Source organism: Lepidochelys olivacea (genome assembly GCF_965140295.1).
Source record: "Lepidochelys olivacea isolate rLepOli2 genome assembly, chromosome: 3".
Classification (NCBI taxonomy): domain Eukaryota; kingdom Metazoa; phylum Chordata; order Testudines; family Cheloniidae; genus Lepidochelys; species Lepidochelys olivacea.
Window position 1 is genome coordinate 69,224,884 of NC_140413.1, and position 12,556 is coordinate 69,237,439.

The following is a 12,556-nucleotide window of genomic DNA, read 5'->3' on the forward strand; positions in this document are numbered from 1 at the left end:
ATTTTGCTGCTTAGTGATAATCTGATCACTAAAGGGCAAAGTTAAGGTAATTTGAATCCCTTATCTATGGCCTTCTATATTGCCAAACCAGAAACTTACTCGTCAATAAAACACATTTCGTTAGTGATCATTAGAATACCGTACTCTGAAGTATACAATGGTTATATTGATTTTAGTAGTCTTTGTGACTATACATTCAGCACATGCTCTACTGATAGCATGCTGAAGATTATTTTATGTGCCACCAATTGACAAGTGTCATTAAACAGTGAACTTGTCTTGTTATTATAAACCTCTTAGGCCCAGATAATGGAGCTCTAGGAAGCGCACACAAAGAACAAAGGGGTATTAGCAAAGCATCATAGTGCCATACCTTGCATGTGGTGCAAATTATAAAAACCAATAATCTGGTGCACATGTTTAATGGTGCATGTGTTCAGTGTTTCATCTGCAAGTAGTATCTTCTCCAAATACAAGACTTCAGACATCAAGATTTGAATGAAAACAAATGTAAAAGGGAAATAGGCTGCTAACAGTTCAGTCACTTTACAAATTCTATCCCATGGACAAGTGTTTTCTTTATCTTAACCCTTACTCTGAATTTTGTGAATGTCTAAATTTCATGGTTTTTCTTTAATTTACAGAGGGTTGTGTTTTTTTGCTCTGGGAATACATTTAATTTAAAGCTTCAATAGCCTTAAGGAGTTTGTTTTCAAAACATGATGAGTTCTTGCTAAGGAAAAATGTTGATACTGATTGCAGATAGGCAAGAACTTAAAGGTATAGATTTGATATTGTCAATAAGGAACTTCAGAGTAAATTATGCTATTTGTACAATGCATCTAATTGCTGTCCATGTTGGCAACCAGCACCTGGACCTCTTTGGCTATGTCTACACTGCAGTTGGTGTGATTGCAGCTCAAGTAGGCATACCTATGCTAGCTTTACTCTAGCTAGAATGGATAAAAATATTAGTGGTGATGCAGCTGCAGTGGCTTCCCTGCTATTTTTAGTTATGCTAGCTAGATTAAAGGTACAATCACACCTTTTTGATTGCAGTGTAGACATGTTAATCCTGTTGAAATCTGCCTTAATGGTGTGTAGACAACTTTTTATCTACTTATCTGAATTTCAAACATCTATCATCCTCCTCTGACTGCATATTCTTATAAATCACATATAGAAGAGGGGAAGCACAAAAAATTGCAATGGACTTCCTTTTAACCTTTTTCTATGTAGTTTCATCCTGCTTCAAATCTATTTTCTTCTCTGGCTCATCTTACCTCTGCCCTAGAGACGCTACCAATTTCTGAGGAGGAGGTAAAAGAGGCTTTATGCTAGCCCATACCCTGGCTTCTATTATTAAATGGTTAGGTGCATAGTAGGACTCTTGCTGGCAAGAAGTGGATGGCAATAATTTATATAGCAGGATATAGCTATTTTTACTACAGATCTGTTCTTAACCTTTTTAAATGTATATAGTGCATTTTCTATTTTGTTTTCAACTTTAGAGTGTTGGCAGAGTTTGGGGAGGGAAAGGACAAACTTAATTTCTAAATCTCTTTCAGGATCTATGCGTTGGTGGTTAAAGGTGTTTAGCTTCCCGACAGTTTAGGGCCTGGTAAATCACAGCTTAATCGTATGTTTCAAAAACATTGATATAAAATTTTAATCATTGTTGAGTGAATCCAAAGGGACTTTGATTTTAGTTTTTAAAAGTGGACAAAAAACAAATAAGTCATGGCTTTTATTTCCTAGTGTGACTGTGAAATACTATGGAAAAGCTTCTCATGCTGCTGCTTATCCTTGGGAAGGAATAAATGCATTAGACGCTGCTGTTCTTGCATACAACAATCTGTCAGTTTTAAGACAGCAAATGAAACCAACCTGGAGAGTTCATGGTGAGAGAGCTTCATTCAATCTTATGTCCACCAAGTAAGACTTCTGGCTGTTTGGATACTGACTGAAAAAAATCCTAAATATTGCATTGTTACATTTAACTGGAAAAGTAATTTGAAATAATTACATTTTTCGTCCAAATACCTTTCTAAGGGAACTTCTATGGTACCATCAACATTTAGTATAAACTGTTGAATGCGGACCAATAGGAGGGCAGTATGGTCTAAAGTCATAAGCATTCTTCCTCTACATTTACACAAATGAGACACTTAGTATATTAATACAGATTTAATATTTACACAAACCAAATGTAGCACTTAACTGCCAAACTTGTCTAAGAATCAAGACACTAATGGTGAAGATGCTCTATTGGTATTACTGTAGCCATACAACTGCTTTGTAAACTGGAAACAACGTTTTTAGGGAAACTTGACCAGCTGGAACAAGATGTAACATGAGCAATAAAAGCTTCCCTTGATAAAGGTTTAAGGATCTTGTCACTTAGTTGAGGCAACAGCTAATAACCTTCCAAGGAACCTGAACTTGTAAAATGAATGTCCTAAACTATCCTCTAGTATTAAAATATATATTTTAGGCCTCTGATTAATGTCAAACTGAAGTATATCTTGAGACCTCCCTTCAGCAATACTTTGAAAGATTAACTTTTTTGGTGGGGGGGGAAGAGTAAGGCTAGGATTCCAGGCAGGCTTATTTTTCTTCCCCAGATGTTGCTAGCTTGCCAAAAGTACTAGGAAAATCAGTATTTTGTTCTTTCCAGTTTTGTTAATGTGTTATAGCACATCTTTAAACAGTTTTCTCCTGTGCTTTCTTTCTTTGAAAAAGTACGTATTGTAGTGCGTGCATTGCACAAATCTGCTTGACTGCCCACTTGCCAATTCCTTGTTTGAGCAAAATAACTTTTGCTGGCATCCATCCATTATTCTTATCTCCAAGCCTCTGCCACCATTGCATGCAGTGCTCTCCTCTTCTACTTTAGCTTATGTAGCATTTGGTTGCCATATCTTTCAGGACTTTCGCATTCTGAATCAGTATTTCTGTGTATTGAGACTACAGGATCTTGTTCACATTTGCCTCTTGATAGCCCTACCCTGCCAGGTGCCAGTTACAGTAAGCAATTGGTAGTGCTCACAATATTTTGAACGGCCCTTGAATTCAAGTGTACTAACACAAGGTGATTTCTTAGCTTTGGTTGGAGTCTTAATCATGCCAGCTATATTAACTGGCAGGTATGGTATGGGAACACTAGCAACAGGTCTCTTCCCACTGAAGTTATGATAACAAAAGATAGCTATCTGTTGTGGAGAGAAGAAATCTAATGTGTTGCTGAGTAAGTTGTATAGAACATATAACAAGAAATAACTTTATTCGTTAGCTGGCTTTTTCCGTTCCCATATCTGGACATGATGGACTGGTATCCATTTGTTTGAAGGAACATTTTCTGTTCAAACTTGGCTCAAATTAGGCTTTGTAAGAAAATAAGATTTTACAAAATTTAAAATCAATGGAGATGTTTCCAAAGAATGGCCAGAGTCAATGAGGATACTAGCGAGTTTGCTTCCTTTGTTACAGCAAATGCCAATTACTTTGCAATGACTAATTTAAACTTGTCAGTGTGCTGAAACAGGAGAACCTGAAGTTGACGGGAAGCCAACTGATCTTTTCTTCATTGTTCAAACTAGCAAAGCAAAATAGCAACACATGGCATAAATGATAAAGTAAACTTTCAAAAACCCCTAGAGTTTTTGAATCCAAGGCGGTCTTTGTAACATAGGTAAGGATACTATTTTTAAAAAGTTTAACTTAACACTACCAGTATGGCTGTAACCATGAGGAATGTGAAAATCAAGACGTATGCTTTTGTAACTTAAACTCTGGAGAAGTACTTGGCTATATTTAAACTAAGTGCTTACGTTTTGATCTGTGAACTTCTGTCACATATTCATTCATTTAATTTCTCTTGTTGTCCCAGCATTGTCAAGATTTTCGCAGTTTAGAATGTTTGCGGTGAATAGCAGGGGAGAACTGTAAATGCTACTTTTGCCTTTTTTTTGTGTGTATGAACTCAAGGTGAATAACTGAGTTGTCTCCAAAAGAATGCAGTGATACCAACCTAAGAAGCCTGTATACATGATATGTTGTGAAAGCTTCTCTCTTTTCAGCTGAAGTTGGTCCAATAAAAGATATTGCCTCACCCACCTTGTACACATGATACTCCTTTCTATTGCGCAGACTGCAAGGGGAAGTAATTGGGTCCAAATTCAAAGTTTTTTAAATGGTTATTCTCAGTACTTAGTGCTCAGCTGATGCCTTATTTCTAATACTTTTGTTTTATGTGTGCAGCTATAAATGAGGAGCTTCATAAGACAGTAAATAAGATGGCTTGATCCTTTGCAACATTCAATAATTGGGCTCTTCTCTTCTGTAGGTATAATAAAAAATGGTGGCGTGAAACCTAATATCATCCCTTCTTACACTGAACTAGAGTTTTACTTGCGTGCCCCTTCGCTGAAGGACCTTGCCATTCTGACAGAGAGAGCTGAAAATTGCTTCAAAGCAGCAGCTGTGGCCACAGAATGCAAAGTAAGAATTCTAGAGCTGATTCATTTATTTTTATCAGTTTGAAGTTAGGCCAAAATGGGAGCCTAAGTCTTCATTTATATGGTTTGTATCACCCTTACCTTTTTTAAAGCAACCTAAAATTTAGATCTCTAAGTACTAATCCGCTACTCTACTATGTGCTGAAAAAGATTTTGTTGCTACAATTCTAAATATTCTAGATTTTTCAACTGAAGCTTTCCCCAGTCTTATGCCATAAGTAAAAGTGTTCCCAATAGTTCACTCAGGTTTAAAAAAAAAAAAATTGTATCGGTCTTGACCAAGTCAGGACATCTTGCAATTTATCTCTAACTTCTGAGACTGTAGTTTAAAGTATAGCTAGTGGCTCTCTGCCATATTGCTGTGACAGAAACGTGTGTGTGTGTGTGTGTGTTCGTGTGTTGTGTTGTAAAGGGGCTAATTAATTTGTAGCCTCAATACATAGTGAGTGAGTTAGTGAGGACCAAGTGAAAATTCATGGAAGGCTCTTAATGAAAATTGCTTTCCCTACTGGCCTTTGCTCCAGTTAGAGAAGAATTTCAATAAGGCTAGTTTATAATGAAGGTAAATCAGCAAGGCCTCAGTGTAAACTCTGACCAAAGCCATTTCTCTGGCTTCCTTGCCTGTGTCTTTTCCAAACCACATGGCAATCTAGCTTCACCCAGAACCCTACTGTGGATGTTAAAAAGGGCTGTTATTATCTGGACAGAATTAGGCATGGGAGAAATCAAACCGATTGAGTCTTTAGTGATCTATCTAATGACTTGCAGCCCAGCTTGCTAGTTACAGTAGAACCTCAGTTATAAACGCCTCAGGAATGGAGGTTGTTCATAACTCTGAAATGTTCATAACTGAACAAAACGTTATGGGTTTCGGGTTACAACCGAACATTGACTTAATACAGCTTTGAAACTTTACTATGCAGAAGAAAAATGCTGCTTTCCCTTTAATTTTTTAGTAGTTTACATTTAACACAGCGCTGCCTGATTGTGTATTTCTGGTTCCAGATGAGGCGTGTAGTTGGGTCAGTTTATAACTCTGGTGTTTGTAACTCTGAAGTTCTACTGTACTTACAATGGGGGATCTGTTGAGGCAATATTATAAAGAGGAAACAAGCCTATTTAGGCCATGTCTACACTACAAACTTTGGTCGACAGAAAATGTATAGTTGCTAAATCTTTGTACCTGCTCAAGTGATATACTTATTTGGTTGCTTGTGTCCGTGCTGTGTGTACTCAGCAGGCTTGCTTGTATTGATGAAAAGTGAAGATAGATATCCCAGTATGCTGCCGTTCAGGGCAATGCCTTTTGGGAAACTTTCTCCGTGTGTTGTGGGGTAGAAATTAGTTGCACAGAGATCTCCTGGGAATTAGGGGTCAAGTTCCCAGTATGCAACTTCCTCCATCTCATAGTGCCATCCATTTCCCATAATTTTTGCGCCTTAAAAAAAAAAGTGCCACAAATTTGCTCAGCACTTCTTAGTGTCTGCCATCTCAGACAGAAGCGTGGAGCACACAGAGTTCTGTGCTGCTCTTGTGAACATTCAGATACAGGATACATGATTCTCCTGTATTTGCAGACCCACTGGAAGTACTGCAACAGGGGATATGACTTCTTTGAGAACACTTTGCTCAGAGACAAAGTGAAAAACAACTTAGTGGTGATCAGGAAGCAGCTGCAGACAGTGGAGCACCATTGTTGGACCCAAGAAAAAAGCAGTGAGTGGTGGGATTGTATTGTAATGCAGGTTTGAGACTATGGACAATGGTTGCAGAATGTTCAGATGTGAAAGGCAACATTCCTGCAACTGTGTGCTGAGCTCACCCTAGCCGTCCAACTCAGACCATAGACTTTAAGGTCAGAAGGGACCATCATGATCATAGCCTGACCCCCTGCACGTTGTAGGCCACAGAACTTCACCCACCCACCCCTGTAATAGACTCCTAACCTCTGGCTGAGCTACTGAAGTCCTCAAATCATGATTTAAAGACTTCAAGTTACAGAGAATCCCCCATTTACACTAGTTTAATCCTGCAAGTGCTGCAGAGGAAGGTGAAAACCTGCCAGGGTCTCTATCAATCTGACCTGTGGAAAATTCCTTCCAGACTTTAAGTATGGTGATCAGTTAGATCAGTGGTTCTCTCTCAACCTTTTTCGTTTGTGAACTGCTAGAAAATGGAGTTGAATGGAGGTGTAAACCCCTTTGGAAATCTTAAATGTAGTCTGTGGACCCTGAGGGGTTCATGGACCACAGATTGCCCAGGCTGTCTAGTGTCCCTTGGGACAATGGTTCTCAATCTTGCTAGCCAAAGACTGTTTCCATTTTGGTAACGCCCTCCCTGCTGTTTTGATATGTACAGATGCTTCTGATTCAAAAGCTCAGGAAACACAGGTGGTCAACAGCTGCAAACTATTAACTTCCAAATCATGTCTTACTTAAAAACCAACTGCTCTGCTCTGATTTGTATGTCAGTGTAAAGCAGTGGATGTCTGACAAATGCTGTCTATTTGCCCGGCTTCTTGCCCATAAAGTATGCGCTTGGTATTGGGTGTGGCAGAAGAACCTGAATACAATAGAATTGCTATTATATCCCCATATCTGACTTTTGCAGACCGAGTTTTGAGTGAAATCATCACCGCATGCTTCATCTGCTTGCAACTACACCCAGACAAACCCTTCAGGAATTTGTGTGGGTTTAACAAAGGGCAGAATTTGGTCCTTGACAGCATTTTAAAGCACATTGTGTTTTGTCCACATTTGGGCTAGAAGCTTAACCCAAAAGGAATGACTTGGCCTATGAAAAGGTACCATTAAATGGACAAACTTCAGCAAAGTTGATTCAGGGGCACCCATCTGCTTTTATGTGGGATAACTGACATGAAGCTGTTGCGAGTAAGATACTGAGCAAGGAGGCTGATGGCTGGATCCACAACCTTTCATCTTGAAATGTCGCAGTACACAAACTAGCCCTGCCTCTTCTGTGTGAGTTGAGGGGACTCCCTAAAGGACAGTGTACTTCAAAAAACTCCAGGAGTTAGATACAAAAGTATTGGCTTCCATGAAGCTGGATAAAGGACAGGATCGCCTGTTCATCTCAGACCCTGGGGGCTGACATTTGAATAGAAGATGGGAATCGCCTTGAAGCAGGAAAAAGCTAAGAAATCCACAGACATAATGATTTGGAATCATCCTCTGAAATGGCAGGGCTGGGGAGCAGGTGATGGCAGGAAGGGATGACAGCACACAACGGAATCTGCATATGTAAAGCCTGCAAAGTGACTGCTGCATTTTATAGCCTGCAGGTTAGGACAGCCTGAAAGCATGTGGCACTCCTGCTTCTGAGCTATGGCAAACCACCAAGGCCAGCCCATAGGTGACAAGTCACAGCCAAGAAGCAGGTGTTTGTGCTGTGCCTTTCACTCAAACTGAAATGTATGGAATGTAATGTTGCAATCAAGCTCCTCTGCTTTTTTCAGCAGCAACACCTCTTGCAAACAGTAACCACAATTTTACACAAGGTTCAATGCAGCAGATACCTGATGTTGATCTTGCTTGCAAATTCATTTTTCAAAATCATCATCTAAACTGTTGGGGAAGTGGTTTGTATTATCTGTTCTGTTTCAGGCATTTTGGCAGGAACAGAAATGCAGATCACTCATCTTAGTGCAGTGGTTCTAGGCCTTTCCAGACTGATGTACCCCCTGATTTGTCTTGCGTACCAAGTTTCACCTCACTTAAACTACTTGCTTACAAAATCAGACCTAAAAATACAAGTTTCACTGCATACTATTACTGAAATTGCTTGCTTTCTTATTTTTGCCATATAATTATAAAAATTGATTGGAATATAAATACAGTAGAACCTCAGAATTACAAACACCTCAGGAATGGAGGTTAACTCGGAAATGTTTGTAACTCAACAAAAGGTTATGGTGGCTCTTTCAAAAGTTTACAGCTGAACATTGACTTAATATAGCTTTGAAACTTTGCTATGCAGAAGAAAAATGCTGCTTTTAACCGTCTTAATTTAAATGAAACAAACAGGATTTCCTTACCATGTCAAATTTTTTTTAAACTTCCCCTTTATATTTTTTTTAGTAGTTTTACATTTAACACAGTACTGTACTGTATTTTGCTTTTTTTTCCCTCAGCTGCTGCCTGATTGCATACTTCTGGCTCTAAATGAGGGGTGTGGTTGACCGGACAGTTCATAACTGAGATTCTACTGTATTGTACTTGAGCCTGTTTTTCACTTGTGAGTCTTGTCTGAAGCCTGAGTCCCCCTGCCCGGGGCTGAAGCATGTAACTTAGCTTTGCAGGGTCCTCTATGGCTTGGGGCCCCAGACAGTTGCCTTGCTTGCCACCTTCTAATACCAGCCCTGCACATGTGATTTCCCCCTAAACTTGTCACACGACCCCCCTAGGGGTTGCAATCCCCAGGTTGAGAAACACTGATCTAGATGACCGGAGTACTCTCTGAAAGACCTCTGTGTACCTCCAGGGGTACGTGTACCTTGGTTGAGAACCTCTGAGTTACACCCTGAGCATGTACACAAGACCCACCAGCCATACACCAGGGAAAGAATTATCCACAGTAACTCAGAGCCTTCCCCATCTAGTGTCCCATCACCAGCCTTTGGAAATATTTGCGGCCAGCAGTCACAGATCAGCTGCATGCCATTGTAGGCAGTCTCATTATACCATCTTCTCCATAAATTTACCAAACTCAGTCTTGAAGCCAGTTAGGTATTTTGCTCCCCTTTCCCCTTTGGAAAGCTGTTCCAGAACTTGACTCCTCTCATGGTTAGAAACTTTGTCTAATTTCAAGGCTAAACTTGTTGATGGCCAGTTTACATCCCTTAGCGCTTAACTTAAATAATTCCTCTCCCTCACAGACATAGCAGAATGAGATCTGCATGGACAGTGGAGAAGCAAGTGGCAATAGCATTCTGGAACTTGCTATGCTAGATTGCTACTGTTTAGTGGGAAATTATTTTGGAGCTGGAAAAATCAGTGGTTGGGGTTTGTTGGAATTATTAATATTTGAAATTCTTAATATTAGTGTCTGAAACCACCAGACACAAATTTAACCATAATTCCTTTATTAAATCCAAAGGCCAAATAGCTATTTATACAATTGCTTTAAATGTGTAACTGCCTAAAAATAAGCAGTCACTACACCTAATACAGTAACAATATTCATAAGCATATGATCAATATACTTACGAATAGGCCAGAGGAGGGATGACCATGCATTCTGGTGTGCCCCAGAATGGTCAGGAAGGGTCTCCCAAAGAACGTTCAAATTTATCTCTTCAGAGATTTCAGTTAATTTCAGCTTTATCAAAAACCCAATTTGAAGCAGTTCATCCATCTTACTTTCCTTCCTCCAAGGCCTTCCTTTCTTATCTCCTTCCCCAGTCCTCCTCGCTTAGCAGTAGAACCATGGGAAGATTTATGCTTGTTTCTTTTAAGACCATTTTCCTGTGTCTTATTGCAGCTTTTCACTTACTTTTTGGACCATACATCTTTCCCACACTGCAAGCAATATTACTTATTCTCATGACCTTCTACTTCCTGATTTGGGGCCTTTTCCATACTAGCTACAAACCATAAAACAGATATTTTCTTAACTTACATTTAGTTAACTTTAACTATGCCCACATGGCTATTGTCATACAAGTATGTAGAGCCATTAGTCATCTCCTGCTATGGAGGACTTGATTTTTGGCAATGTGCAGGACATAGTGGATGGATTTGCTGCAGTGGGGTTCCCAACCTGCAGTGAGGTGATAGATGGCGTACAAATCCCTATTTTGGCACCGTACATCCTTGCCCACACAGTGCATCAGCAGGAAGGTCTACTTTGTTACGTTTATACAAGCATTGTTGGATCACTGTGGATGTTTAATTGATATCAGTGGGAGCTGGTCAGGGAAAGTGCATGACATTCATATTCAAGAACACAGGACTGTTCAGAAACGTGCAAACAGGAACTTTCTTTCCTAAGTGGTGGGTTACAGTTGGTGATACTGAAATGCCAACAGTGATTCTGAGGGATCCAGCCTACCCCTTGGTCTCTGAGCTCTGGAAGCTGTACGCTGGCCACTTGGACAGCACCAAGCAGGTGCAGAAACCAGTTGACTGTGCTTTTGGTACAATGACGGTACGTTGGTGGTTGTTACTCACTAGATTGAATCTCCATGAGAAAAATATTGTTATGGCCTGCATGACATCTGTGAGGCACAGGGGAAAAAGCTGCCAGAATGGAGGGTTGAGGTGGCTGAGTTTGAACAGCCAGACACAAGGGCCATTACAAGAGCTCAGTGTGGAGCTACATGGCTGAGGGAGGCTTTGCAAGAGCATTTTAATGCTCCGTTACAGTAGCGTTCTGTGCCTGGGCCCGAAGCTTTGGGTGCTGTTAGGAATTATGTAGTGCTTGCTCTACCTTTATTAATATAGCTGGGTGGTTTCCTGAACCTATAAGTTCTGTGGTGCTGTACATTTATAAGCATTGGGTTCTTTGATTACTGATATGCATTCAGAGGTGTTTGTGAAAAAATGATTTTATTTAAAAAAAAAAAAGTTTTTCTGCACTGTTTCTGCCACTCTGTGCAGAAACAGGCAATGCAATACAAACTTTTAAGATAAATAAACAGAACAGAATTTTAAAATATTTGTCTATTTCAGTGCACAAATGTAATCTGTTGTGGCTACATATACACTGACCTGTGAGAACCACAGCTGGTATATGTGAAGCTGGGTTTTCCTTGCTGTCTCCCAGCATGAAGTGGTAGGGATAAGGCTGCAGCCTGTCATGACCTGTGATATGCTGGAGGATGTAGGGAACTGCTACCATGAAGTTCTCCAACATCTGCAAAGGGCAGAGAGCCTGGGATTTTTTGACTTGTCTGGCAACCAGGGTCTGTAGCAACTGAATTTGCTGACTGAAAAGACCCATTATGTCCTGCTCCATTTTTCCTCTCCTTGTCCTGGGTCTTTCTCCTGTCCACTCTTTCCTTCTCCGTGCCATCTGCCATGTTGCCCATCCAGGTCCTTTGTTCCCACTCTGGTGCAGCACTGGCTTGCAGGATCTCACTGAACATGTCCTTTTCTTTCTCTTTGCCATTAGAATTGGGTGTTTTGTGGGTGTGGAAGGGGCATACTTCAATGCCGCAGCAGCTGCTGATAAAAACTATATCATTGGATATACCTTAACAGAAACGGAAAGATACATTTCAAACTCCCTTCCTTTTTTCCCATTAAATACTTTTAATAAGACATCCTTAATAAGACTTAAGCTTTGGAGCAACTCTGCACAGCCCCATTCTCCAACCCTAGCCATGGTAAGTGTAGCCTGCTGGGAGGGGGGAAGGAATCCTCAGGAACAAGAACACTTCAGCCCTATTGCGTGGGTGTGAGTAGAGAGCAATGGCACTAAATATTTCCCCGGGCAGTGGTGGTTTTAGTGGATATCTCACTCCTGCGTGTAGAAAAGGAGCACAGCTGCTACTGGTGTTGTGAAGCTGCCTGGGTCTATATGCCACTATCCTGTTTACTGCAATGGTCTCAGCCAAACTCATTGTGGAGTGGCATGGGAAAGGGTACTGCAGGGGAAGAAATAAGGCTACAGTTCCTAGAAATCTTTGGGTGAGGATTGTGGCGTATGTTCATGAAAATTTTAATCCAGATATCTCAGGAAGATACAAGGGACAGTCCTTATGTACATAATCAAACTGCTCTGTATGGACTCTCTGCATACAAGGGAATGAAAAGCAGATACCAGCTATACAGTAACTCCTCACTTAGTCGTCCCAGTTAACGTTGTTACGTTGCTGATCAGTTAGGGAACATGCTTATTTAAAGTTGTGCAATGCTCCACTATTACATTGTTTGGCTGCCTGCTTTCTCCAAAGCTGGCAGCCTCCCTACGCCCCCCCCCCTCCCGCCCCCACAGCGCCTCCTGCCCGCTGGCAGATCCTGCGGATCAGTGCCTTCCCCTGCCTGGAGCAATCAGCTGGCTTGCGGCATTTGAGGGAG

At 40.6% G+C, this 12,556-nt stretch overlaps 1 protein-coding gene across 4 annotated transcripts in view; it reads left to right on the top strand.

Annotated features, from left to right (window-relative positions):
- PM20D2 (peptidase M20 domain containing 2) overlaps positions 1-12,556 on the top strand; it is a 66,661-nt gene that overhangs the window by 4,853 nt on the left and 49,252 nt on the right. For all 4 annotated transcript variants that reach the window (XM_084625060.1, XM_084625058.1, XM_084625059.1 and 1 more), the window contains exons 3-4: positions 1,759-1,901; positions 4,346-4,500. In XM_084625060.1, the coding sequence (XP_084481186.1) occupies positions 1,759-1,901; positions 4,346-4,500 (298 nt within the window). The remainder of the gene's footprint in view (positions 1-1,758; positions 1,902-4,345; positions 4,501-12,556) is intronic.